Source organism: Canis lupus, chromosome 8 (assembly GCF_003254725.2).
Source record: "Canis lupus dingo isolate Sandy chromosome 8, ASM325472v2, whole genome shotgun sequence".
Taxonomy (NCBI): Eukaryota; Metazoa; Chordata; class Mammalia; order Carnivora; family Canidae; genus Canis; species Canis lupus.
Genome location: NC_064250.1, coordinates 51,462,002 through 51,489,348, shown reverse-complemented (window position 1 = coordinate 51,489,348; position 27,347 = coordinate 51,462,002). Strand labels below are relative to the sequence as shown.

Here is a 27,347-nt window from a genome sequence, read left to right as displayed (position 1 = left end):
CAGGAGACCCAGGACTGAGGATTGGGGCCTTCCAACATTTAATGACCACATAGTATGTGTACAGAACAGTACTCAAGACTAGGGGGCAATAGAGGCATTTAATGCATTGTTTTTCCCTCAAGGGCCTTACAACCTAACCTGTCTCAGAGGTTGGGATGGAAAGGCTGTTCAATGTAATAGAAAGTGCAATAGATTAAGAGTCAGGAATCATGAATTTTAATCATTCTACAACTACTCCAAATTAAAGTGATGTTTCCAATGCCTCACCTACTGAAACAAGGATTAGGTACAGAAAACTTCAACAGTACCTACCAACTCTACTATTTCTGATGCCATAATTTCCTTGTGGCATCCAAATGACACATTCCTGTCTCATTGAAAGGTGGCATAAGGTTCCTAGCCAGAAGGTGCTGCTGCTATGCCAGGAGCACATAGCAGCATTCAGAGGGTTGACTGAAAGGGAAGTCCCTGAGCTGGAAGGGGAGCAGCTGCTGTCTGCACTCTTTTCCTATTGGAACAAGAGTCACTTGAGAAAACTCAAAATATCTGTATTCTTGGTTTTCAGCTGGTGTTTATATCAAATGAATGGAATCCCAGGAACCAGTGAGAAGAGCAGATTTACCCTCTCATCACATTCTCTTGGTTGTGCAAAATTAATATTCTCAAAGGCACCCAGTTTCCACAATTCCAGGAAATATTTTCCTTTATCAGATGGAAACAGTTCCACATGGCTGGATATCTATAACAGGATATGGCCTTATTGGTCAGGCTATGCTGAGCTTAGCCAAGAAAGAGCACTAAGAAAATGATTCAGTAACATTTTATTTACACACACACACACACACACACACACACACGTATGTGCACATCTGGATGATCCTTCATATGTATGCTGGGTGACCACCCATCTGGACAGAGCTGATTCATGGAAGGAAAGACAGACAAACAAAATTGGGCCAGTTTCTTTTTTTTGCAAAAATGTAACTGCTAGATAGAAAAATTCAGAATCTGGAGGTCAGGAGAGATGAATCACTTCAATTGCAGTGCCTTGGGATTCCCAGAGCTCTCCTGCTTCCCTTTTAAAAATGTACTTAGTGAATCTTCATTTGATCAGTACTTTTCTAGGTAATCATTCAGTAAATCCCCTTCCTTGACTCTATTAGGCACAGTCAATTCTGTAGCTTGCAACCAAAAGGACCTTACCCAGAAAATATTAGTGTCCCCATTTTAAAGATAAGAAACCTGAGGCTTAAAAGAAATAAGAGAGAAATCGGTTGTACATCACCTGGCTAGTAAGTGTCAGAACCAGCACAGAAAACAGGTCTATCTGACCCTAAAATTCATACCAATAACCATGAGGCCACCCCAACTGTAAGTATTGTACTGTAGGTCATTGTTCTTGCCATAGGAATGGACTTGTGCTGAATCCTACTTTCTTGCCTGCTAAATAAAAGATGGCATACATTCAATAAAAGCCATCCAGGAGAGAGGATAGAATCTTCAGTGGCCTCATTAAATTGAAGCTTGATGGTCCACAAACAAATCAAATCATAGTCTTGGCTATTGATGCTTGGCTCCCACCAATAGAACGAAAAAGTCTGGCCAAACTGACAAGAAGGTGCCTTGGTTGTTCCATGTCAACTGATCTTAAGACAGACAAGCTAAAATGCCTCCTCTGTACAATAGGACTTCACAATAGGAGGGCAAATGGTCTTCCATCAGACCAAACTGTAGTATTTCAACCAAACTGAATGGCATTAAACAGCTAAAATGGGCCTTTGCTTTTTAGGCCATGGAGACAGACATCTCCCACATCACTATGAATAAAAAATCCAAAATAGCTACAGCTGAACAATTGGGATGCAAAAATATATCTACATCTTCTTAGAATAGTATCAGATCATCCTGAAACAATCTAAATGCAACATCCAGCCAGTTATTAAATGTCAGGTTTTACCATTGCTATCTTCACAGGCAGTAGAAGTACTCTCATGAGGGTACAAGTAAGAGTCAACCATTTTTACTATAAGAGAAAGACACTCCTGCAAATTAACTTTAATCTCATATATTCATATATTTCCTAGGTCCCTTGCATTATTCCGTTGTGTCTGGTAGACAGATTTGATCTGGGAGTTGCCCCAAAGACTGATCTTGGTCACTTTGCTTGAGTTCTTGTACTCTTTTGATCTGGTATGTTACCTGGGCTATCCCCAACTCTACTTCCTCTGAATACCAGTTTTAGCATCCCGCCTATGCTTTCTTTGTTTTATATAAACAAATGCTTCTCTAATCCTACCATTCTTGTTGTGGGACCAGGGATACCAAGGGACCAACCCCACTACAAAGTCCAAGTATAAGACATAGGTTGGGCTGGATGGGACACACTACCTTAGAAATTGTCTTAATCTTATTGCATTTAGTGCAAATGATCATTTCTAAGTTTAGGGTTAATATTTATAGAACAAAATCAGAGAAAATAGTAAACTGAGTGCCCAGGTTGATGGGGTTATGGTGGATGGAGCAGCATTCCTGGATCCCAAGGGGATCATGCTCCTTACATAAAGGATTTTAACAAATATTTTTCCTTCACCATTCTTTAAAAGTCCTTTCCTTCACCATTCTTTAAAAGTCCCTTTAAAAGGTCAGAGGTAGAGAGAGGTCAGAGTTTTGCTAGAAATAGGAGACAAGACAACCCAAGAAACCTCAAGTCCCCTGTCCCAACCATTATTCCCCTACATAGATATGGGTTCTCCCATTTGTTTGCCCTACTGTTCCCCTATAGATATATACCACATGTTAGCACATTTCCTGTTGTTTTCCTGGAAGGACTATACATTCCTTCATCAAAATGCATTGGTTTAGCATTTCCAGCATCTAACACAGTGCCTGTAACATACTAGGGTTTCAATAAATGCCTGCATCATGTACAAAAAAATGAATAAAAGATACCCAAAGTATCTCCACTGAGAAATCAGTTTCCATAAAGAAAAACAATGTCATTGGGAAACTCTCTTTTCTCTGCTAGTAAGTGGAGTCCTATCATTTTTACACTCCAGTGATTCATTCTGAACATGGTGTCAGAAACAATACAGAGCCAAAAAACAATTAGCAGGGGAACAAAACAATCAGTTGAACCGTCTGGGATTTGAGTGATGTATAGATCAAATGTCTTAAATTTGCTATGTTCCTTCTCATTTGGCCAGAATGGATGAGTTGGCTGCACTGTACTAGGAATAATTGTCCCTCATATATCCCCAATCAGCTGCCTTTTAATGACCAGTCAGAAGTGACAACATAAAAGGTGCAGTGACTTTCAGTGTACTTGGCAAATCTTGGACCAACTCCCATTGATCTGCCCTTGGACTAGGTGAGCTCAGAGACACCGTGCACAGATGGCTAACAGTCATTGCTGCCTATCTTCAGAGTCTCAAGGCCTATGAGTCAGGAAGAGACCCAAGGGGAAGAAGTGAGAGGGTTGATGTGATCTTTGGTTCTTATACTACTTCAAAGGTAGTGGAAGATCTATAAAGTATGGCTTACACCAAAACTGTTTCTCTCATCTCAGAGGTCAAAGGCTCTATTTCCTCAAACCAGTACCAGGGTAGTCTACCCTACAAAGACATTTGGAAAAAGTCTAGAAGCTTGACAGACTAACCAGCTCCATGTGGCCCACTTGTGTTCCAGATGGCTACTTCCTCACCTTAGCTCCTATTCTGCAGCTTTGAAAATTCAGTGACTCTGAATTTACATTCCATGAGCTCCAAGAAAGTTCTATGTTCCTCCTTCGCCCCAATGTTCTGTGCTCTGTTTTTGATCCAGCTGTAAAAAAGCTCTGCAGTTCTCCTGAAACACCCCTTAACTAATTATACATTTGATCTCACAAAAACCAATCCTTGAAAACATCTTTGCTTGGTCATCCGGCCACTGTTCCTGGCTTGTTTCAGGACTCCTCCTCATCCTCAGACTTCTCATATTGGATAATTCTGGCCACTGGTAGTCTTTTAGGGATAAGATCTTGCAGGTCCTTCCTCAAGAAAGTATTTTCTTCCTTGAATCTCCATGTCCTTCCGGTCTGGTCCACCAACAGTGCTCATGCTGCTGCCTTGTATCATTTTATTACTGTTCATGCTCCTGCCTTGCATGCATTTTATTACTGACGTCTCAACCCCTCAGATAAAGAAATGATAGACTTCTTGAGAGCAAGAATTATGTCTGTTGCATATTCAGTATCTTTAAAGCCCTACAGCTATGCCCTCAGCAAACACTTGATATCTATGTAAATTATCCTGTCATATAAAATAGAGGCTGACAACCTATGGACAGCCAGCTTGAAGTCTGTAAACTTGGCATATAAAAGACTAAACCAACCTGGAATTGGACATAGCTTATAGACCAGAATCTTTCTGTCTTGATGCTACTTTTTTTACCTTTATGTCTGCCTTTCACCCAAACTGTAAATTCAGTGCTGTTGTAAGATGCTAGTGCAGTGAATGGAAAGGCCAGCATCCTGACCTGTTCACTCCCCTCCACCCTTAGCCACCTCTCATGCCCTTCCCCCCACCTTACACCACACTAGAGTTCTTTCTGGACTTCATTCAGTTCCCCAACTGTGCCATGGTTTCTTATCTCTCTGTCCCTTGACACATTCTTTCTTTTCTAAGACACATCCTTTCCTCCAACTTCTTTGCCAAACTAATTCCTACTTCTGTTTCAAGACTCAGATTGCATATTCCTGGTAGCAGCTTTCTATGAACCTCTACAGTATATGGAGTCCCCCTTCAGAGGCCCCCCAAACTTGTTTTCCCTCTAATGATGTTTATGACAATAACTAAAACTGTAGCAATCACTAACATTTATTGAGTTGTTGTCTGGGAACCTACTAACTCCTTACATCATCACCAATTCCTTCTGAGGTAGGTACCTGATTATCCCTATTTTACAGATGAGGAAATCAAGTGAGGGTAATCAAGATATTGATTATCTTGATAAAGGTCACATCACTCCTTAAGGGTCAGATTTCTCAAGCAGCCTAGCTCCAGAGTTCATATTCTTAACCAATACATCACACTGCCTCTTAAAAACCTCATCATGTTTGTAATTATTTATTTAATGACTAAATATTCCACCAGGCAACAGCTCCATAAGAACATGCCTGAGTCTACCTTGTATATTTTCATTTTTTTAAAAGATTTTATTTATTTATTTGTCAGAGAGAGAGAGAGAGAGCACAAGCAGCAGGAGCAGCAGGCAGGAGAGGAAAAAGCAGGCTCCCCTCTGAGCAGGGAACCTGATATGGGGCTTGATCCCAGGACCCCAGGATCATGAGCTCAGCTGAAGGCAGACATTTAAGCGACTGACCTACCCAGGCAGCCCAAGTCCTGTATTTTAAAAGCCTAATCCAAGAGCTAGCATATAGAAAGCTCCAAACAGCCTGAGTTAAATGAATAAATGAAAACAACCAGTTTGTTAGCCCACACAGAAACCCAAAAGGGAAGTATTCACCCACTCTGGATGGACAATGTATCATACTTGATTGAAAAAGTATCATGATCTTGGTAATATTTATCCTAAAGGTAATATTCTATATTATATATCCTAAAGGTAATATATATATGTATATATATAATATCCCTAAGGGTAATATCCTAAAGTTTGCCCTTTCTGGGATCCAATCCTGGTAAAACAAATTCATGCATCCGGAACCAGAAAGGGTATAATCTGGAAAGCAGGGAGCAGAAGGAAATGTTTCTGTAGAAGAGAGAAAGCAGGGGTATAGGTCTATGTAGGGGACACAGCTATCACACAGCACGCACCCCCAGGGACTCTGCATGCCACCCACGGGGGCCAGCTCACCCCTCTCACAGGTCCTTCCCCAGTGCCCGGTGCCTGTGCAGTCACAGATGAAGCGGTTCCAGCCGTCCTTGCACACAGCGTTGTTCTTGCAGGGGTAGCTGTCGCACTGCTTGGCGCTCATCCGTGAACAGGAGGACTTGACGCCTGCTGCGTTCTGCATCTCCGCCAGCTGCCGGATGTTCTTGCTGCGCCCGTCGATGAACAGGTCACGGATGCAGCCCACGTAGCCGTAGTTGAGCATGGCAGTCCAGAGCTCTGTGGGGAGGATGAGGCCAGCTCGGTTCTCAGGCAGCCCGCCCAGGTACATGTCCCCCTCCAGGTCCAGGATCTCGCTCTCCCCGCTGGCGGTGAATGGCGTGCGCCTGCTGTTCACTGATATGGTACCTGGGAGGGAAGGATGGAAGCAGAGTGAGCGCACAGCCCTCATCACAGGTGAGGCTGCCAGTTGATGAACCAAATGAGGTGAGTTCAGAGACTAGTGGTGCCTGGTCAGGTGAGAACAATGCAAGCAGGGGAGTCAAACGCTTCAAGACAGTAGAAAGGAAAATGTTAGGCCATCTGGTTCCAGTCCTTGCGGGTAAGACACTCTCACTGATAGGAGGATCCAGGACCATCTCAGTGAACCAACACCTAATGTGATATCTGTTCTCTACAGAGTCTCGGCTGGAAGGTCATGTACCAAACAGCTTGAGAGCAGCATAGGTGCTGCCTGTGTTTAATAAATCTTGGCTCTACCAGGTCCTAGCTATGTAGCCCTGAAGAACTGATTGCACCTGCCAGGGCCCCAATGTCCTCATCTGGAAATGGGAAGATAGCTGTCCCCACTTCATGGACTGGTGTGATAATTAAATAACTTCACATATATAAAGTGCTCCTCGGGGTTTGGGACAGAGTAAGGGCTCTGCTTGCTTGGGTCTTCATCATTCACATCACACCCAAAAGAGTGGAACCCCCCTCCCCCCACCGCCGCTGCCATGCACTAATACCTTCTACGCTGGCATTAGCTACTACCAGCCCTCCCAGTGAATATCTGGAGCATTGCCTTGGAAAATTTATAGAACATGTTTGTTTATTCATTTAACAAATATATACTGCACACCCATTGTATTTCTGGTATGCTTGTAGACAGAGATGAGCTTGACAGGTACGCCTCTGCTCTTGTGGCACTGATACTCCAGAGCAGAGAGGCAGAAAACAAACAAATGACTCAATAAATAAGAGAAATTAAGTATTGGTAGGCACTAGGAAAAGAGTAAAATTGGGTGCTGTGGCAGCAACCTGTGGGCTCTACTTTAGAATGTACTGTCCGTGAAGGCCTCTCCAGGTAGGTGACAGGTATGCTAAAACCACAATGTTGTAAAGGACCCAATCATGCCAAGTCAGGGGGAAGAATATGCCAGGTAGGGGGAATGGCACCTATAAAGGTCCTGGGGTAATGGGTGGTGGGCACTGAGGGGGGCACTTGATGGGATGAGCACTGAGTGTTATTCTGTATGTTGGCAAATTGAACACCAATAAAAAATAAATTTATTATTTAAAAAAAAGGGGTCCTGGGGTGAGCCAGAGTGTGGCTAGAGTGGGCAGGCAAGAGGGACAGGCAGGAGACGGGATCAGAAAGGCAGACCAAGCTCAGCAGAGCCTGGTAGAGTCATGGACCCATCAATGAGACTGTGCAAACCTAGAGTCTGGCCTGGGAACTTGGGACTGGGATGCTAGTCTTAAATGGCCTTCTGACCCTAGGCCAACCCCTGAGCCACTTTACAGTCCATTTGTTAAGCTATAAAATCAAGGAAACTGTAAAACCAAGGCGATATCTAAACATCATGCTAGAAATTTTAAAATTTATTTAGTATTCCTAAAGTGCTTTATTGGTACCAAGATACCTTGGTCTTGCCATCCATCAGGCAGCCTTCACTTCTGCCTAAGTCTCAATCCCCTGGGCTATGGAAGGGATGGCCTGAAGGGCCAAGAGGATCAAATAGGATCAAGAGTGTGAAGTACACTCTAAATTACAAAGCCAGCATTAGGGGCCTCTGGGCAGGTTATGCCAGCAACATGCTTCCCCTACTCTAGCCTTGAAGTTTTCCCCTAGAGAAACCAGCTTTGCATTTTTGGTTTTCAAATGTTAGAAACCTACATGACAATAATTATGTCCTGGTCACCATTTTAAGTGACCAGCATAGTATGTGCTTTTCTGGACTTGATCCTCAGAACAGTCTTGGGAGGGAGGGAGGTAACAGGTGTGCTATTTCACAAATGAGGAAGCTGAGGTTTGTGTCTCCTTTTCTCTTGCACTGCTTGCTTTCTCTACCCTCCACAGGCCCACAGAGCTGCTTGATCCCCAACCTGGAGGAGCAGCTATTGCCACATAAGGATAACACCAGGGAGGATTTCAATGTTGGAGCCATAAATACATCTCAAGGGAAATCTGTCCTCGGAGTGTGTGATCACAACTGTTTTGCATGTACTTAGTCAAGTTTCAAGAATCAGTTCCCCAACTGGGGGAGTGATCACCATACTTCTCCCATGTCATTCTTCAGGATGAGGAGGGAAGGAGGAACCATATTTGCATATGCAGATGTTTATATAACTATCCATTTCTGGTACAGGTTCAGAACCAAAACACACCACAAAATACCCTCATGAAGAAATGAAGTTTAACGAATCATATTAAAATTTATTATGCTGCTTTCATGGGACAATTATTTGTTTACTCAGGAAATTACAATAAGCTCTGATCAAATTTATCAGGATTGGCCAAAGCTATAGATCCCAAAGATGAAATTCAAGGCTTCTGAAATCCAGACATACCTGTCAAAGATGGGTCCACTGATGGTTCTAACAAACAATTGCCCCACTTGAAAAAGCAATAGGTGCTGAGAATAAACAGAAGTAAACATACAGCAATTCCATGAGCTCTAGGCTGCCTGGGACAGATAGGTGACCTTTAAGCTGCATCAGATCTAGGTTAGCCGATCGTGACACCCGTCAACCATAATGGAACTCCAGAGACCCAGAACACATGGTCCTCACACCAACAGAAGTGTTCCCCTTATAATTTTAGGATAGCTTTCTGACTGCCCCTGCTGACATTATATGGGTAAATTTAGAAAGAGAAAGAAAAAAATTTGGCCTCCAGAGAATTTAGGTTTTTTGTGTCTTTTTCTGTTAAAAAAGCAAAAACTGTTCATTCTTACTCAACAAGCACATTTAGTTTGAAGCCTCTTGGTTCTGATTAGATTTTAGACGATCAATAAAGCATCCTGCTGGGCACTAAACCATCCAGGGCTGCAATCTGCCACCCGTCTGCCCTCTCCACAGAACCCATCCAGCTCCTCCTAAAGGCAACATTGCTCATCTCTGTCATCCCTCTGGCTGTGGAATTATGCAGAAAAGTCATCCCCTGAAAACTGAGCCATTCCTGGCTGCAGCCTTTTGAGGGAACCTATTGCTTTCTATTATTGGCCAACTGCGCCTACACGAAAATGTCCAAGTGAAAGACTTTTTGTGTTTCCCAGGAAAGAGAATCCTTTAAAATACAGCAAATACAACCAAGACCCTTCTTCTTGAGTATAACACCACCTAAATGGAGAATCAGGAAATTGGAAATCCAAATACTCTAGTTATCACTCCAGGTGAAATGTCCTTCCTGATGGCACAGAATGTGACCTTCATTGCCACATGGTCCAGAGAAAGCTAGGCAGACTGTTCAGGCATTCAAAAGCTCCAGACTCTATTTGTGTGTGTGGTTTCTCTCTCTCCCTCTCTCTCTCTTTCCCTCTCTCTCTCTCTGTTACTATTCCACAGTAGCTATGTACTGCCTGGGGCTAGCTTGTTTGATCTGTGGCTGCAGAAACAAACAAAGCCATTTAAACCAAATGTAAAAGGTTATGAAGAGGAAGGGAGAGTTAGTGAGGTCTGAGCAAAGAGTGAAATATAGGTTCTCACAGCAAAGGAAGGCTTTAAATTGAACATGACTTCAGGAAAAATCAATTTGCCTTTTCCTTTCTTGTCATAATTTCTCCCTGCAACATGACTCTTGCCAATTATTGAAGGGTGTAGCATTGCATAAACTCTTACATAGTGAAGCTTATCCTACAGAGTAATCACAGCATCTGTGATGTCACCATTGGGTTTCCACGGTGATGAGAAAAAAGAGAAGAGGAAAAGGAGGGAAAAAATAATCACACCAGTGACATGACAGCCTCTCTGGTAGCAGTGGAAATTCTACTTGTAAAACCACACTTGGTTCCAGGGCCTTGGAGCTGTTACTGAGATAGCTGTGTCGCGAGTCATGAGAGGAGGACCCCATAAACGATTGACAAGACAAATATCTTGTTCAGAAACATAATCTTACAACAACCATTAAAGAGAACAGCAAAGAGTCAAACATGCATGCAAGTGCCAACACTAAAATAAGAAAAATATAAAGCTGGGAAACAGACTGAAAGGCTGCAGCTTTCCTCTCTCTTCTCAATCACAGCCGTGCCTTTTCCTACCTGATCTGCCATCTCGCTGAATGTCCACATGGTACCATTCCCCATCATTGGCTTTCTTCTGAGTGGCCTTCACTTTGATGGTGCCTGAGCCCATGTCAAGCAGTAGGTACAAGTTGCCATCGAGGAGTTCTACAGCAAAGAAATCCACCTTGGTGTTCTTCTGGCTCCGAGCATCCTTCCTCTCTTGGGGCTTGCCATGAGTGAATAGGATCAGGCCATTGGGCTCAGTGGTGCGGAAGTCAAAGGAGATGGAACCCATGCGTTTGGTGTTCCACTTGGGCAAACTGATATATGCCTCTGGGGTCTCGAAGTTGATGGGGTCCAGGGTGGCCACATTCTCACACTTGAATACAACTTCACCATAGATTTTCATCTTGGTATCCCCGATCCGGGCCAGGCGAGACAGCTCCAGACGGATGTCATTATTCTTATAAACAACCTGTCAAAAGCCAAACAAGTGCCATATGAATCAATCTTGAAAGCAGTTACCAGTCATTGCTCACTGGGCACCCGGGAAAAAGGCCCAAGCAGAAGCTTCAGGACACAATATATCTGAAACAATATGAGAAACGTGAGATACAGCATTTGAAACAGCATCTGAAGAGACCTCTGGGGTGCACATAAGCCCTGAATAAGCCCCACATTTCTATTTTATACCTTTTATGTTGTCTCCTTCTAGCCAATTTTTTGTGTTGTCAGAGAGTTATACAATATCAGCTTGCAAGTAAAAATCAAGAGAGACTGAGTTGCACAAATACTAACATTTAAATACAAAGATATTTAGTGAAGTGTTCTTAGTAAAAGACCGGAAACAACCTAAATGACCATCAATAACAGACCATCAATAACACATCCTTATGGCAGATAGTTACCCAGTCCTTAAGAACAAGGTAGTGCTCTGGTTTTGACATGGATGCTCTCCAAGAAATATTGTTAAGTGAAACTAGCAAGAAGCATTAAAGTATGCACTAGCTATTTTTGTGTTCAGTATTTGTGTGTGTCTTTTTGGAGGGCATTTACGTTATATGTATATATGCTCGTAAATGCACAAAACGTCTTCAGAAGGAAACACGGGAAACTATAAAACTGTCACCAGGGAGTGGATCTGTCAAATTAATATTCAAGAATGGGAGGAAGACTGACTTTTCACAGTACCCTGTTGTATTGTTTGATTTTTTTTTCCTTGCTGTGCACATGTATCACTTAAAGAAAATGATGCAGTGTTGAGAGTCAGTAGGGAAAGAGATCTATGTTTTCCACACATTGTGGGTGCCCTCTATATATATGGTGGGAGAATAAAACACTCAAAAAAAAAAAACTATTATGACTTTCAAAACCTGGTGTAATCCACGTAAAAGCAGGGATTAATGATATTCCCCAAAATTAGAATTTCAAAGAGGTTTTACTGTTACTAGAACTGAATTTTGATTTCAGTGCCCTGGGATGGGTCTCCATCCTCTGACATCTAAGTAACATCACATCTTTCAAATAATCAGGAAAAAAATGAAAGGGAAAGGGGCTAACATTATAGTATTCAATATGGCAATGATTTTGTTATGTGGTTTACATTATCTTATTCAAATCTAAATCAGTATCAGGATTTAGGCTCAAGTCCTACATCCACTACCTAGGAGCTGTGTGACTTTGACAGAGTTGTTTAACTTATCCGGGTCTCTCTTCTCCTTTAAAAACGGGAACACAGGAGTAAACTACTTTGCAAGGATGAAATGAATTAAAACATGTCAACCACTGGGGATCCCTGGGTGGTGCAGCGGTTTGGCGCCTGCCTTTGGCCCAGGGCGCGATCCTAGAGATCTGGGATCGAATCCCACGTCAGGCTCCCGGTGCATGGAGCCTGCTTCTCCCTCTGCCTGTGTCTCTGCCTCTCTCTCTCTCACTGTGTGCCTATCATGAATAAATAAAAAAAAAATTTTAAAAAAATATATTAAAAAAAAAAAACATGTCAACCACTGAGAATGGCGCAGAGTAAGGCAAAGAAATCTCAGCCACTTTGGGGAGAGTCATTGTAGCTGTTATGTTAGTCTCATTTCATCCTTCCTATGGTCCCCCAAAAGGGTCATATGATTATCTCCATTTTCAGCAAAATAACAAAACTTAAATACTAAAATAAGTCTTACAATCCATCTCAGTGATAAAAGGTAACTGGATGGATCATTCCAGTGCATATTATTTAATCCCTAACATCCAGCTATAGAATTTTTTCCCTTCTCTTCCCCATCACCAGGAGAGAATAGAGCAGAACTATTGGCCTTTTAATAGATAACTAATGACAAAGAATTGAAAATGCCTCACCTACTATATGACCTTGATAATAGGCCTACCCACAAGTCAGTAATGCCGAAAATAATGATACTAGTATTTACTGAGCACCTACTACCAGACACCATGCTAAAGATCTAAAGCCTACTATCCCATTAGAACCTGACAACGTCCATTTGAGACACCTACCATCATTCCCCCCTTTTAAAAATGGAGAAACAAATGTGGAAAGTAGTTAAGGATCCAGTTCACAGTCACAACAACTGATAACTGGCAGAGCAGGCCTTGAACCCAAGGAGTTGGACTCTCATGTCCACGTGCTTTACCACTGTGGAAACTCTGAGGGAGGTCCTACTAAGCAGCATCTGTGAAGCTCATCTTTCACATTACATAGAAAATCGTGCAAGTTCAGCTCCCGAATTCTTCATCTCAGCACTATTGGACTAATGGTGTGAAAGGGGAAGTACTGAAAGATACTTAGGCAATCCATCACTCCAGTGAACCAGAAAAGAAACAAAGTTTAATGACTGGCAACTTCTCTTTGCTAACCCCACAATTGTGCCCTGGTATGGGAGATCTCTTTGTCATAAACAAACTTTGACTTTCTCTGTATATGGTTAAATGCCTATGACTAGAACTGCTTATTAGGATTTTTTTAAAAAGATTTATTTATTTATTCAGAGAGAGAGAGAGAGAGGCAGAGGGAGAAGCAGGCTCCATGCAGGAAGCCTGACGTGGGACTCGATCCCAGGTCTCCAGGATTACACCCCCGGCTGCAGGCGGCGCTAAATGGGGGCTGCCCTGCTTATTAGGATTAATCATTAATGTATAACAATAGCTCATCCCAGGGGAGCAAACTGAGGCTTGGTTCCACTGAATAATAAATGGATAAAAAAAACTCAGGCATCCTTACAGGAGGCAGAAGAGAAAAAAGAAAAAGCCATTTAAAGGGATGCAGGGTAGGGGCCCTTAAGTGGCTTAGTCGGTTATGCATCTGACTCTTGAGCTTAGCTGAGGTCATGATCTTAGGGTCATGAGATAGAGGCTGGAGTCAGGCTCCACACTCAGCAGGGAGTCTACCTGAAATTCTCTCTCTGCCTCAGCCAGTGCTCAATCTCTGTCTCTCTCTCTCAAAATAAATACATACCACCTTTAAAAAAAAACAAACAAACAACAACAAAAAAAAAAACAAAGGGATACAAGGTACTATGAAGAAAGGCTCTTCTGTGAGAAAGGTACACAGCTGAGACTGGGACCCAAGGTGAATAACTATGATGCAGATTCCTAGAGAGGCACATGGGAGAATCAGGGCCACAAGCTGGCCAAAGATAACCAGACTTCTCTCAACAGCTATTTGGAGGTGAGTTCTCTATCTACTCCATGGCCTGGAAATGAAATGAGGCCAGAGACCCTGCCAGGCCTCCTTACAAGGCAAGTTAGTATCTAGTACAGTGTTCTCTGTAAAGCCAAACTTTCAGCTAAAGGAAAGTCCCCAACTGATGACTAAACTAGGAAGAGATGTGGCATCAAGTGACAGAGAGAAGCCCTGGCTGACAAGCTGCCCCAACAAGGACCAATTAAAGACAAATGGAAGTAGTTCCCCATGAGGGAACATGTCACACAGATAGAGAGGCAGAGACAGAGTCACAAAGAATGATGAGCTGGCCTGACTATCCCACACACAGCCTTGTAAGGCTGCCATTTGGACTAGTAGCTCAGGCCTAGGGGGCCAGGGAGTAAAACCATTGAGGACACAGTCTCAGATTTAAGACAGACTCTCTCAGAAAAACTGTACTTCTACACCTCCATAATCCCTGATACAGAAGCACACAGAAGCCATATCAGAAATGAAGCAAGATATGAGAACAGGAACAATACAACAAAAATAGTTTCTGTCTATTGAGCATCTACTATATGTCAGAAAGTACGCAAGTGAATCGGGAACACTAGCCACATTTTACAGAAAGGAGATAGATACTTGCCCAAGATCATACAGCTCATTCAGGTCATAACTGGAACTTGAATTCAGATCTCTCTGACTGCACTGGGGCAGGGCCATGCTCTAGTGATGTCAGTTTCTAGGCTCTCCTGTGGCCCATGCTTACACATAAAGCAAGAACCCCTTAGTCAAACATAAAACCACACCCAGCCCCATCCTGACATGCAAAGCCCTTCATGCTTGGTATGTCCCATTCTTCCCCACTCAGGAGTCACCTCAGAGGCTTCTGTCCGAGCTCAAGTGTGGGGGCATCTGCATCTTTACTCACCACATTTCCCAGACTACCATGCTTTATTTTCTTCTCCCGGTGCTCCTTTACCAGGACCTACATCCAAATCTACTCCAGACCCTCTCTGACTACTCTGGTTCTTGCTGATCCTGCCATTTAATAAACTTAGAATGCTTATACTGTCTGCCAGTGATGCGGCTGTCTTCCTATTGCCCTGATTGGAAAGGAATGACTTTTCTAATTTACATGATGTGCCTTGAACATTAAACTGATCCATGGCCCTGGAATTATATGGCAAGTCCATGAGAATAAATCTAAGGGGTAGAAATAGTCCCAGAACAGAGAGGTGCTTTTCTCTCTCTTCCATCTTTTCCTAGGCCACTCTGTTCTCAGGTCCCTGAGAACATGTTTCCATGCATTCTGCCATAAATGCCAAATCCCTCTGCACTTCAGCTAGAAGGAACAAGGGGATGTGGACTTGTGCCCTGCATGCCCAGATGGCCTCTTTGTACTATTTCTCCTGTGCAGGAATAGGAGAATACCTCCTGGCTTTTTTTATCTGGTTTTTAAAACATGTTTAACCCTCTGTGGGCCTACATAAAAGACAATTTCAATAAAAACCACCAGGTCAGCTTCTAAGACCATCATTTATAGGTCCATGACTTGATGCATGAACACTGTTGCTCTTATGCAGCTCAGCAGAGGACATCTGAAATTCAGGATGCTGGGGGACACTCTCTGAAGTGTCTAGGCTAAACAAAATAGAATGGCAAGAAGCCAGTGTCAGGGTGCCTTGATATGGGACAGTGTTGACTAGAACACCCAATAAAGCCTTTCAGCTTTATACCTATGTGTGAAGCAGTTTACATACTACAAGCAAAAGACAAAGGTATATTTATCCACGACCCAAATTTAATCCATTGACAATAGAAAATAATAAAATGAGCTTTTTCTCTTCAGCTTCCAGGATAGTGCAGCTTCTAGATAAATGTTCAGGGTAATCTTATTATTGTGTAACATTCCTACTCAGGGTAAAAACATAAATAAGAAGCACTTTGAAAGAATCTTGTTTCCAGAGTTGCCACAGAATCACACATCCTGCTTTCTCTACCCCACTTCCCCTCTGTCTTTTGGGCAACTAGTATCTCTGGTCTGCTATGAATTCCTCCCTATGAACTGACTGCTCTATTCCTTTGTCATTCAAAACACTCAACCTTATTATCCTTACGTAAGCACAGGTCTTATCTTTTTCACAGACTTCAAAAACCCAATAAATAAAAAATATGAACCATGACTTTTAAAATCAGAAACAGCACCTTGTTGTACAGGTGTTTAACAAATGCTCATGTCTGCAATAAATTAGATGTTGGACTCAAGCAGCACTGGCAGTGGGTTGAGTCCTGTTCCATCTGAGCTGGCTCTGTGGCCTTGAACAAAATAGTTAACTTGTCTCAGCCTCAGAGTCTTTCACTGTAAAAATGTGGATAGCACATCTCACTTTACAGGGTTGTAAGAAATAAATAATACTGTTGTATATAGAAATACTCAACAAAGTTCCTGGCCCTTCATAATAAGCACTCCACAAAGGGTAGTTATCTAATAGTTATCTACAAATAACTATTAATTTTGTTATTTTCTGTGAAAATCCAAACTAAATCAACAGATAAGATAGCCTGGCATGAAGCAATCTTAGGAAAAAAGGATTTTCTCTGAGGATAAGTTCTAAGGTGACAGCTCAAGAGACAGGGCTCAAACTAGTGACAGACTGGATTTAAGAAACTCTGAAGTAGAAAAAAAACTATATATATATATATATATATAAACAAAAATAGATATAATATATAAATGCCTAATAGTGGCCATTCCTTGTTTCTTCCTCTCCCTCTTCTTCTATTTTTCTGTCTCACACACACACATACATGACCCCACCATACATATGCACGGATTTAGAATTCATTATCATTCATATCTTCTATAAGAATGTACCAACGACCAAACTCCAACAGTGAAGTCCAATCACAAATGTGACAGCAGATGGTCCTCTTAGCTTCCAAAGTCAGAAGAGCCAAGTATTTGGCATGGCCAGGGCCACATCTGCATCTACAGTCCTGCTAACAGGGGTCAGTGAACTAACTCTGCCTGCTGAGCTGCAGCTGACACCAAACCTGAGGCCTAAACACCCAAATGCTACATACTATGGATACCACCATTTTTATGCTTTATATTCTGTGAACAGAGGTCAGGATTCTCCAAAGATAAAAACTAAGCACTGGAAGTAGAAAATGGGAACTGAGTTTCAGACTTGAAAAGACAGTAGTAAAATGTTGACAGTTGATCTAATTTTTTTAAACGCTGAGTGATCCAACATTCCGTGGGTCAAACAAAACATCTGCAAGAGGGAGCTCATGAGGGATGACCAGTTTATAATCTCTGATCTATGGTCCCATTTGTATAAGAGTGCCCAGGAAAAGATAAAAGGGACATAAGGCAAGCTGGAGTGACAGAAAAAAATCCAGGCAAGTTGATATTAGACATCAAGGTTCTTAGTCCCTTCCACATTTTGAAAAAAGCATCCAGTCATCTGGACATATAGTCAGTCAACGAGAGCCATGTGGGCCAGTTGCTCTGCCCTCATGAATCAAAAAGCTATGGTTTCCAGCTCAAGGGCCTTGCTAATAATGCAGGCATTATCTTTGTACTCAAAGACTTAGACAAACAAATATTTGTCTGATGGCTTTTTTGTGAAATGGAAATAATTATAGGCTGATGCTCAGTTACTGATTGATACACTAAAAAGTTGAAAAAGATTTCCAACCCTTAACACAATCACAGTAAAGGTCTAAATTTGATTCAAGAAGAATAATTTGTGAGGATTCTATTCAGTTAAAAAGGCTGATCGAGATCAGGCATAGTGTCCTTGTATATTCATTCATATATTGCATTAAAAGGAAAATTCAAGCCAGTCAAGTATGTGGGGATAAATGGGATACTATAGAGACTCAGTTTAGTGCAAGAGATAAGATTTGCTGATTCAGGCTTTATCATCCTCACAGCATCTACTAAGCTTCTACTAAATTAATAAAGAAAGAACTTAGCATAGACAGACTACAGACTTGACATGGATAAACCCAGGCAAAGAAATAAGACATGAACTTGCATGTACGAGCTATTGTTCTGCAAGACAGGCTTTGTTAATGGATAGTGAACAGAAAGTTTCTAGATGAATTAGAAAAGTTTGCCAGATGATCTTTTCAGCCACATCTGGATAGCAAACTTTCCCATGTTCAAGGGCCCTGTTGGCATATATGCGTCTCTACTTTTCCTCACAGGTGGTATTTATTGCTAACTGATGTCATTCTATCCAACTCTTTCCTATGCAACCCAGATGGACTTTCAGAATTCCTCTCAAGGCAGTCCTCTAGGAAGTTACCACCAGTTACTGAGAGATGTAACTTGAGGTGAACCTATTTTCCACCCTAACATTCTCCACTGTGTTAGCTATCCTTTAATACAAAGCCAACTTAATGTAAATTAACTGACTACACTAAAATAACGGGAACAAAATCCATGTGAATGTGTTAAATAACCACATTGCTTTTAGCTCTAGACCACAAAGGAACATAAGGAGGTACAATCCCTGCTACTAACATGCTTAGAAAATGTTGGGAAAAATGCTTAAAGGGAGGATATATTTGGTATCAGAATTGGAGTGAGACATATTTGTCACTCCAATTAGTGAACATGTAAAGATTGGTGATCAGAAACTTGACTCGGATTGTATTTTTCTTCCTTCTGCTTTCCAAGAATGGCATTGTTATGGTCCTGTAGACTCTAAGCTCTATAAACACAGAGGCTGTGTGTTTCTGATTATGTGGTAGCCAATGTGTGACCACTATCTAGCAAAGTGCCTAGCACCTAGTAGAGGCTCAATAAATGTACTCTCAAAGTTCCTGCATTTACTTATGTACAAAACAGACATAACAGTGAATGCCTACATTTCCTTCTATCTTAGAATATTTGATGAGGGCACCAACCTGACTAGAGTGAAAGTGACATGTCACAAAGCAGAGGAACTAAGATCAGATGAGTAGGTGATACCTGATTATGAACAGCTCTAAAAATATAGACTTTATGTATTTGCAACAACAACAACAACAAAGGGGCCATTAGAGTAAAAAGAAAGCCTTTAGCAGTTTGATTGGAAAGGTGACAAAATGTAAAAGGTGCTTTTCTGATTCACCAGGAATCTACTGTTATTTTTATTCCAAGGACTAGAAATGATTCTAATCATCTCACTATTTTCCTTGAGGATAATGTGTCATTCCCCCAACTTAAACTCTTCAGTGATTCTCTATCAACTTCAGAATCAAATGCAAACTTTCACGCATTACATAATAGACTCTTCCTTACCTAGTCCCCACCTCACTATTACCAGCTTTGTTGAGTTCTGTAATTCCTCCAGTAAATTCTCCCAAGGATAAGCCTTACTTGGATTCTCTATCTGATTAACTATTGCTCACCATTTGAGGCATAGTTTAGGTATCACTTCTTTGGGGAAGTCTTCTCTAACAGTATTACTCACTCTACTCCTACTTACATCTGAGTTTCTCCTCTCTGCTCCCAGGGCTCCACATTCTAACTATTGTCATAGAATTTATCATGTTGTGCAACTGAATTCCCCCAGTAGACTGGAAGCCACTCAAATGGGAGGAAACTGTGCCTTTCTTTCTATGTCTCTCAGTGCCTGATACAAAGTCAGTACATATTTGTGGGATGATGTAAAAGAATTGGAAGGACAACAGACAAGAAGATCCCAAAGCCTACTTCCTAATGCCTCTAAATCAATGAGGTCTTTAATGCATAAAGAAGCCTCTATATTCATTCTCTTTAATGATAAGTGATGAGATAAGAAAGTAGGGAGCTAAAGTATCACAGTTAAAAGAATTGATAGAGCCACTGAATATTTGGTTTTCACTTGTGTGCATGCTTAGGAAATGCACTTGCATGTTAAGTTTATCAATATAGAAAGTTCTGTACTCAAGAGTGGCTGCTGTCATTAGTTTATGTGTCTTGATAAAATACTAACAGATAAAGCAGCAAAAAACCCAATCACAAAGTCTAGCAAGATACTCAAAGAGATAGGATACTCAGCACCAACACTGCCTCCCATTCTGGAAAATGCTAAGGGACTTCTGCCCACTTCTTTATGACAATGTATGTTGGACTGTAATAGAAAACACAAGGAGATTTTGAAACAATACCAAGAGCCTTTATTCTCTGTACCCAGAGTCAAAAAGCAAGAATGAATTACTAACAATGAAGCCTTCTGCCACCAGCTACCCTGAAAGAAGATAGATTACAATAGAGATGCCAAATGGCTTTTGGAGAAAAAGATTATATAAAAGGCCCAAAGGCAGAAGAACAGGGGAAAATACTATAAAAAGATTCAATGAAACAGAACTTTCAAGAAGTCTAACACAATTAGCTGGAAACAATAGGAGTATATGAGGAAAGTATTCTATGTATCCCACAAGACAGAAGCAGTGAGTTCAGGACCATGGATAGTGACAGATTAGCCCAGGAGGTGCTGACCAATAGCAACTTCTACAAAGATTCTCTGGGGGCTAAGAAGGCGAGTTCACATTGGCACTTTGCAGTTCAACTTCCTTTAATGTGAAACCCATTTATTTACATCAAGTACACATGGAGCAGAATTGTATGATTTCCTGATGGCCAAGCAACTTCCAAAGAAGGACATCTGCCTATCAGAGGCAATAACAAACTCTTGCCCTGGCCTGCTAAGCAGCTCTGCTTCTAGCCTAATGAAGCCCCTAATCAAATGGTTCTTCAAGGTGGTCCAAAGAGCCCCCTCTGCAATCAGCAGAAGAGGTGGAGAAAGTGAGAGCAAAAATATGCCAGGCTGGCTGGTAACTGATAACAGAATTGTTTCCAAATTAACAATAATATACATAGAAATGCTAGGACTCAAATTAATTTTTTTTTCTAAACAAGTTTCTTTAACTTTTGTTAACTTCAAAATAGAGTTATGCAACAAGGAAAACTCCTTTCTTTCCTTGGGGCTCTTTTTCAAGGTGATAGTGGTGCTCAGTCCCAGTACTTAAACCTAGGACTTTAAGTTACCTTCAGTAAGTCTGCAGAGACCTAGATAACCACTAGATGTCCCTTATGCCATACAAAATCAACCTGAAATGAATTTCACTACCAGTTACACAAATCACATTTAAAGACAGCTTTTCTAAGTCTTGGATCTTAGTTGTCAATTATAATTCCTATTATGATTCATTCCTCCTCATTATATTCTGTCCATTACTATACTATTTCTGTGGTATTTTATCATAAGCTACCAAAGTATAGGCAGGGAATAGGAAACTATTATGAATTAAAATTCTATTAGAGGTAGAAATGATAGGAGAAATAGGCAGAGAGGAATACTGGAATAAAGGGATATAGAATGCTAAGAGGTCCAAAATTCATTATCACTTTCAGGAATCAAATAAGTTTCAATATAAATGAAAAAAACCATAAATTCAGTTTAAATTCAAATTTTCCATACACTGAGATCTTGCACTTTTATATTCAATGAAACAAGGAATGGTATAATTTTAATTACACGTCCAGTTTGATGAATTAAGAGTGGCTGCCTAGGGCATGAAGTAGTAAAGCTGTTGTGCTGTGACCAATGAGCAATGTGTACAATGGGTGTGACAATAGGGAATGGTGGCCCTGTAATATACATTTTTGTTATAGCCTCCCAGATTCGGGATGAGTGTGGATGGTGATGGTAGTAATACAAGTAGCAATAGTCAACCTTGATGGAGGACTTCCTGTGGGCCAGGTATTATTCTTAGTATAATACATATAATTATATATGAAGTATAATCTTACATATAATTATTTAATCCTCATATGACAAATATCCAAACCAAGATATGACTACTTTTGAAAGCAGAATAGGGTACTATTAATAATTCACCTGAACAACAGATGTAACCCAGAACTTTCCAAGGACACCTAGGTGGCAGATGGCCACCCTATTTTATCCTCACAACAACCTATGTCATGAAAGGCAGAATCAACTATGGTTAGAAGCACATGTGCCAAAAAAATGAAAGGAAGGAAGGAAGGAAGGAAGGAAGGAAGGAAGGAAGGAAGGAAGGAAGGAAGGAAGGAGAAAGAAAAGAAAGAAAGAAAGAAAGAAAGAAAGAAAGAAAGAAAGAAAGAAAGAAAGGAGAAAAGAAAGGAGAAAGAAAGAAACATGTTCTGAAGCTAAGGGGTTCAAATCATTGCTTTGTTCTTTCTTTGTTGCCTGGACATGTTACTCAACCATTCTGCACCTTGATTTCCTCATCTTTGAAATGGGATAGTAATAGCACATTTACCTCACAGGATTGCTGTGATAATTAGATTACGTGTATGGAATGTGTTTAGAATAGCTCCTGGCACATTGTAAGGGCAGGCTATTATTATTATCCTCATTTTATAGAAGAGGAAACTATGGATCAGAGATTTTAATACCTGCCTAAGGTCACATAGCTATTATGTAGTAGAGCCAGAATGAAATGCAGGTAAGTCCGACTTGAGAGCCTGTGCACTCAATAACTATTATTCCTAGCCTCTATATGACAGAAGAGAAATCAATGTTTCTTTAAGATCCCTCTTTTAATTCAACTTCCCCAGTTATCTGGATTGTAAAAGAATCACTAGAGAAGTTCATCTCTCCTGCCTGTGGCTTAGTCTAGTGGATCACAATCAAGTAGGCACACTGAATGAAGCATGTTCAGGAGCACTCATCAAATCTCCTGGGGTCTATGCCCTCCTGAGACTATAGTAGACAGATGTAAAGTAGGTAGAGAGAAGCCAGTAAGAGCCTTCATCCCAAACTCTACTATGATGTTCTTCCTTAACTCAAGAGTTGATGAAGTCCTAGCTCTGATTTTGCGTGGGGTGGCCTACTCCAGAGCTGCTCTTCTCTCTTGATACAATCTCAACCCACCCCCCACCCCCACCCCCACCCGGCCAGTGACGACCTAGATCCTTTGTGATCCTCCTGATGAAACAGTTGGCAAGAGCTACTCCTGGACAAAGAAGAGTGAGTGCTAGGTGAGCTGAATACACCTGTTCCCTCGGAAGTTAACTACAATCCATCCAAAACAGATCCAGATAATAGGAATTGGCTGCCACTGCTGACTTGCCTGGAACTCCAACCAGTTTTTTTAGTTATTTAATTAGCTCCTCAATAAGTATTGTGTATTTTCATACTGAGAGCTGGGGACATTACCTTACCTGCCTGTCCAGTGATATTAAAGTGACCTGAATTAGCCCCTTTCAGAGAGCAACTCTTGACTTCTTTTAAACGGGCCATAAGTTTAGAAGCTATTTACTCATGAGGTGTGCCTGTAAGCAAATGAAGTTCCTAGAAGACTAAGCACTTTGAGTCTACAAATGGGAAAATTCCTCTGTCTCTGTAGTAAGCTGAATAATGCTCCCCAAAGATATCATGTACTAATCCCTGGAACTTATAGTTCCCTTCCTGGAAAAGGGTCTTCTCAAATGTGATTAAATTAAGGCTCCCAAGATAAGAGAATCCTCTATTATCCTCTTATAATCCTCTAAGTGGGCCCTAAATGCAGTCACCTGTATTTTTATAAGGAGGAGGCAAAGGGAGATCAGACATAGAGAGAAGGCAGCAATAGGAGGGTAGAGGCAGAGATTGAAGGGATGCAGCCACAAGTCAAGGGATGTTGGCAGCTACCAGAAACTGGAAGAAGCAAGGAATAGATTCTCCCCCAGAGTCTCCAGTGGGAGTGCAGCACTGCCTACACCTTGATTTCAGCAAAATGAAACTGATTTTGGACTTCTGACCTCCAGAACTGTGACAGAATAAATTTCTGTTGTTTTAAGCCACTAGGTCTGTTGTCATTTGTTGCAGCAACTATAGGAAATTAATGTGTTCTCTTTGTGCCCATTCTCTAGCTCCTGTTAGATTCTGACTTGAAATAACCCCTCAGGGCAAGGCCTACCTACTTTGAGGCTTGCCATAAGTGAATTTCTTTGGTTTGGAGAGAATAAAAACAAGTAAGTGTTGAAAATTCTCTAGGCCCATCAATATTATTAGTCCATTCCTGGTTGTGAACTCTCACTCAGTCTCTGAAATTGAAATTACCAGCTAAACTTAGCTATCAGATTTTCTATTTCACAGTTTCATCAAGTATATGCTTATATAATAAAGAGAAACTGCATGACTTTCACAACTCACTGTAATTGAAGTTCAAATCAAAGCAAAAATCAAACACAAGAATTAAACAAAGCATGAATTATGCATAATTCACTCTGCCACAAGCTATCTAATTTTTACAACAGACCTCTTCCCTAAAGACATTTTCTATGGAAAGACAAACATATCTATTTTTTTTTCCTGTGGAAGACAAACATGTCTATTGTTATTCATTCACCAAGCATTTATTGAGCAACTATTAAATACAAAGGACCAAGCTGGAAAATGTGAGGGATACAAGGAAGAAAGACACTGGTTCTTCCCTCAAAGAGCTTCATTCTATTAAAGGAAATAGACATATACTCATATATTTAGTTACTCATACACTTGTGATCTATTCAGTGTCATGCTCTGTGGAAATAAAAAAATGAAAAAGATATGGCAATGAAGTTTTCTGTTAGAAAGGGAGACAGTCAGAAAAGTTAGCAATTTGCATGAGAAAGACTTTTTAAAAGGTATTCCGAACTACCATGAAAGCAGGGATGGGCTTTTAATTCAAGCTATGGGTAGGGAAAGGGGTAATCAGATAATGTCTTCCACAGGACAGAGTACTAAGTGAGACTAGAAAAATGACTGGCATTGGCCAGGAGAAAGAGGAAAGAAAGAGAAGTAACATGGGCAAAGAGAGACAAGGGTGAGAAATCTTGACATATTCATAGAATGGAAAGTGGTAAGAAGTGCTAAATTGCATCTAGCGGGAGTGATGGTAGAAGACACTGGATAAGAAGACCCTAGAAGACCTCCTACCTCCAACTGAGCAGTTTTAACTTGATCCTAATAGTGCCAGGGAACCACTCAGGCAGGAGAGTGACAAGGTCAGGTTGGCACTGTATAAAAGATTAATCTGGTGGTCATAAAGGAAATAAATTAAAGGGAAGAAAAAAGATAGAAAAACAACCTGAAAATCTACAGCAACACGACATATACAAGACCAAAAGTATAAAGTACAAGGAAAAGAATTATTTTTGACTTGGGGATGATATGTTTGTTGGGAGAGAAAAATGCATCAAGAAAGTGAAAAATAGATGATCAGGCTGATAAAATAGGTTCATGCCAAATCACAGTTTTAAATGTGAAGCTGAGCACTGAAGAGCCAAAGCAGGTATCTGGGCAGAAGAAAAACATAAGCAGAAACTAATTTTATGAAAGACAATATGGCAACTGAATAGGGTATTTACCAAAAAAAAAAATCCACTATGTGCAAATAATGCCCATGTCTAGGACAGTGACGGTGAAAATGGAAGAGGGGTGGCAGGGCCAAGATTCTAGAAAAATTTCAGAGAAAAAGGCTGACAGGACTTGATAACTTGGGAAGGCTGTACCTGTACTGGCCAGGTCTGCTGAGACATCCAGTGCTCCATCTAATAGTGATAAGGAAAAATAGTTAGATTTGCTACATCTAATACCTATAATGAAGGATAGATACTAAGTGCCTAAGAACTGTGATAAATGTTTCATACTTAGAATCTATGAGGCAGCATCACCACCTCAAGGCAGCATCATCCACCTCTCAAAGGAAATAGAGACTTTGAGAAATCAGAAGTCACAAAGTTTTCAAGTGACAGGGCTAGGATTTGTTCTCAAGTCCTCCAATTCCCACATGTATTCTCAGAAGAATTAGGTTGTGTGATTGGCTCATATATTCCAATTTGCTTTGGATAAAAATGTTTAGAAACAGCCTTTATTTAACCACAATGCTATTATGATTTCTCAGGAAATCATCCCCATCTGGGGAAACCTATGATCACAAACAAAACCTCAACAAAGACTTGTATATTGCTGCATATTTGAATCAGTAGTCACTCCTCTTACTAACTTTCCTTAGAATCCATATCAATAGCTGAAATGCTTGATACCATCTAATCAAGTCACACTGGAGTGATCAAGTGGATAAGACAACAAGTGAGGAGCTTGGGGAACACATTGTAATTGGAGGACCTTCCTACTATCAGAAGTCTACTAGATGTCCTGAGAGAAAAACAAGACTTTGCAAAAACACACCTACTCTCACCTCTGGCTCCTTGATCTTTTGAGTTTATTTTTGGACTGGCATAGAAGTAAGCACTATCGGATGTTTCATTAAATGCTTCTTTTTTTTTTTATGATAGTCACACACAGAGGGAGAGAGAGAGAGAGAGAGAGAGAGGCAGAGACATAGGCAGAGGGAGAAGCAGGCCCCATGCACCGGGAGCCCGACGTGGGATTCGATCCCGGGTCTCCAGGATCGCGCCCTGGGCCAAAGGCAGGTGCCAAACCACTGTGCCACCCAGGGATCCCATCATTAAATGCTTCTGAAGGAGATGTTTACACTAAAAAAATATAGTAAAGTATTTCTACCTGTAAACAAAGCAAATAGTACATAAACGGTTTATGCTTCCAGAATTTTTCAAGGACTTTTCCTAGAAATTTCATAGCACTGACCCTACATGGTCACTATTTTCCCCATTGCTAAAGGGCCATTTACTGGCTATGCTTTCTGTATTTATCACAATCTGAGGATTGAGGAAAGCCGTGAATAATGGTATCCCCCTTCTTAGCCTCCTTATAGGCTACCCTACACCTGACGATTGTTAGGATCTATCTTAGGGATTCCTTACACTAATTCAAACTATGAATGCACAAAAAAGGGTAAAAATCAAAGCAGATTTGAGTGTCCCTAGATGTAGGGCAAAGAAGAATCAAGGCAACAACTTAAATTATGTCAGTAACTTTAAATCCACTGCTTAAAACCTAATAAGGAGCAGAGAAAGTCGAAAGTAGTGGTAGAATAAATTGAGACATTTAGCTTTTATCTCTTTGGCTACTATAACTGTGTGGCTAGAAAATACAGTTCCAAGAAAAACCAATAAAAGGAATTTTATTTAACCACAGATGAAAGAGGAGAGACATTTTACTATCTTGTCTTGCAGCATTCAAAATACTGTGTTTTAACTTAGTTGCTTTCTAAGATAAAGCAGATTTAACTAATGAGAAATAAATCCAAAATACAATTACAAATGTATTAATTAAATTTAAATTAGGTCTCAGTCCTTGGAATATCTGTGGAATCGCTTTTTGTTTTTTATCACTCCCTTTGCAAAATTCCCTTTTCCAGGGTTTTCTGATTATACACTTTCCAGGGAACTCTTTGATGACTCACTTTTTGCCTCTGTCATCAGCATCATTTCCAAATTCCTTAAAAAGAGGCTTTTC

General features: G+C 40.9%; 1 protein-coding gene across 20 annotated transcripts in view; it reads right to left on the bottom strand.

Annotated features, from left to right (window-relative positions):
- Window positions 1-27,347, bottom strand: part of NRXN3 (neurexin 3) — a 1,528,419-nt gene that overhangs the window by 1,012,420 nt on the left and 488,652 nt on the right. For all 20 annotated transcript variants that reach the window (XM_049113340.1, XM_049113345.1, XM_025442408.3 and 17 more), the window contains 2 exons: window positions 10,353-10,791; window positions 5,854-6,237 (listed from right to left, as the gene is read on the bottom strand). In XM_049113340.1, coding sequence (XP_048969297.1) covers window positions 5,854-6,237; window positions 10,353-10,791 — 823 coding nt within the window. The remainder of the gene's footprint in view (window positions 1-5,853; window positions 6,238-10,352; window positions 10,792-27,347) is intronic.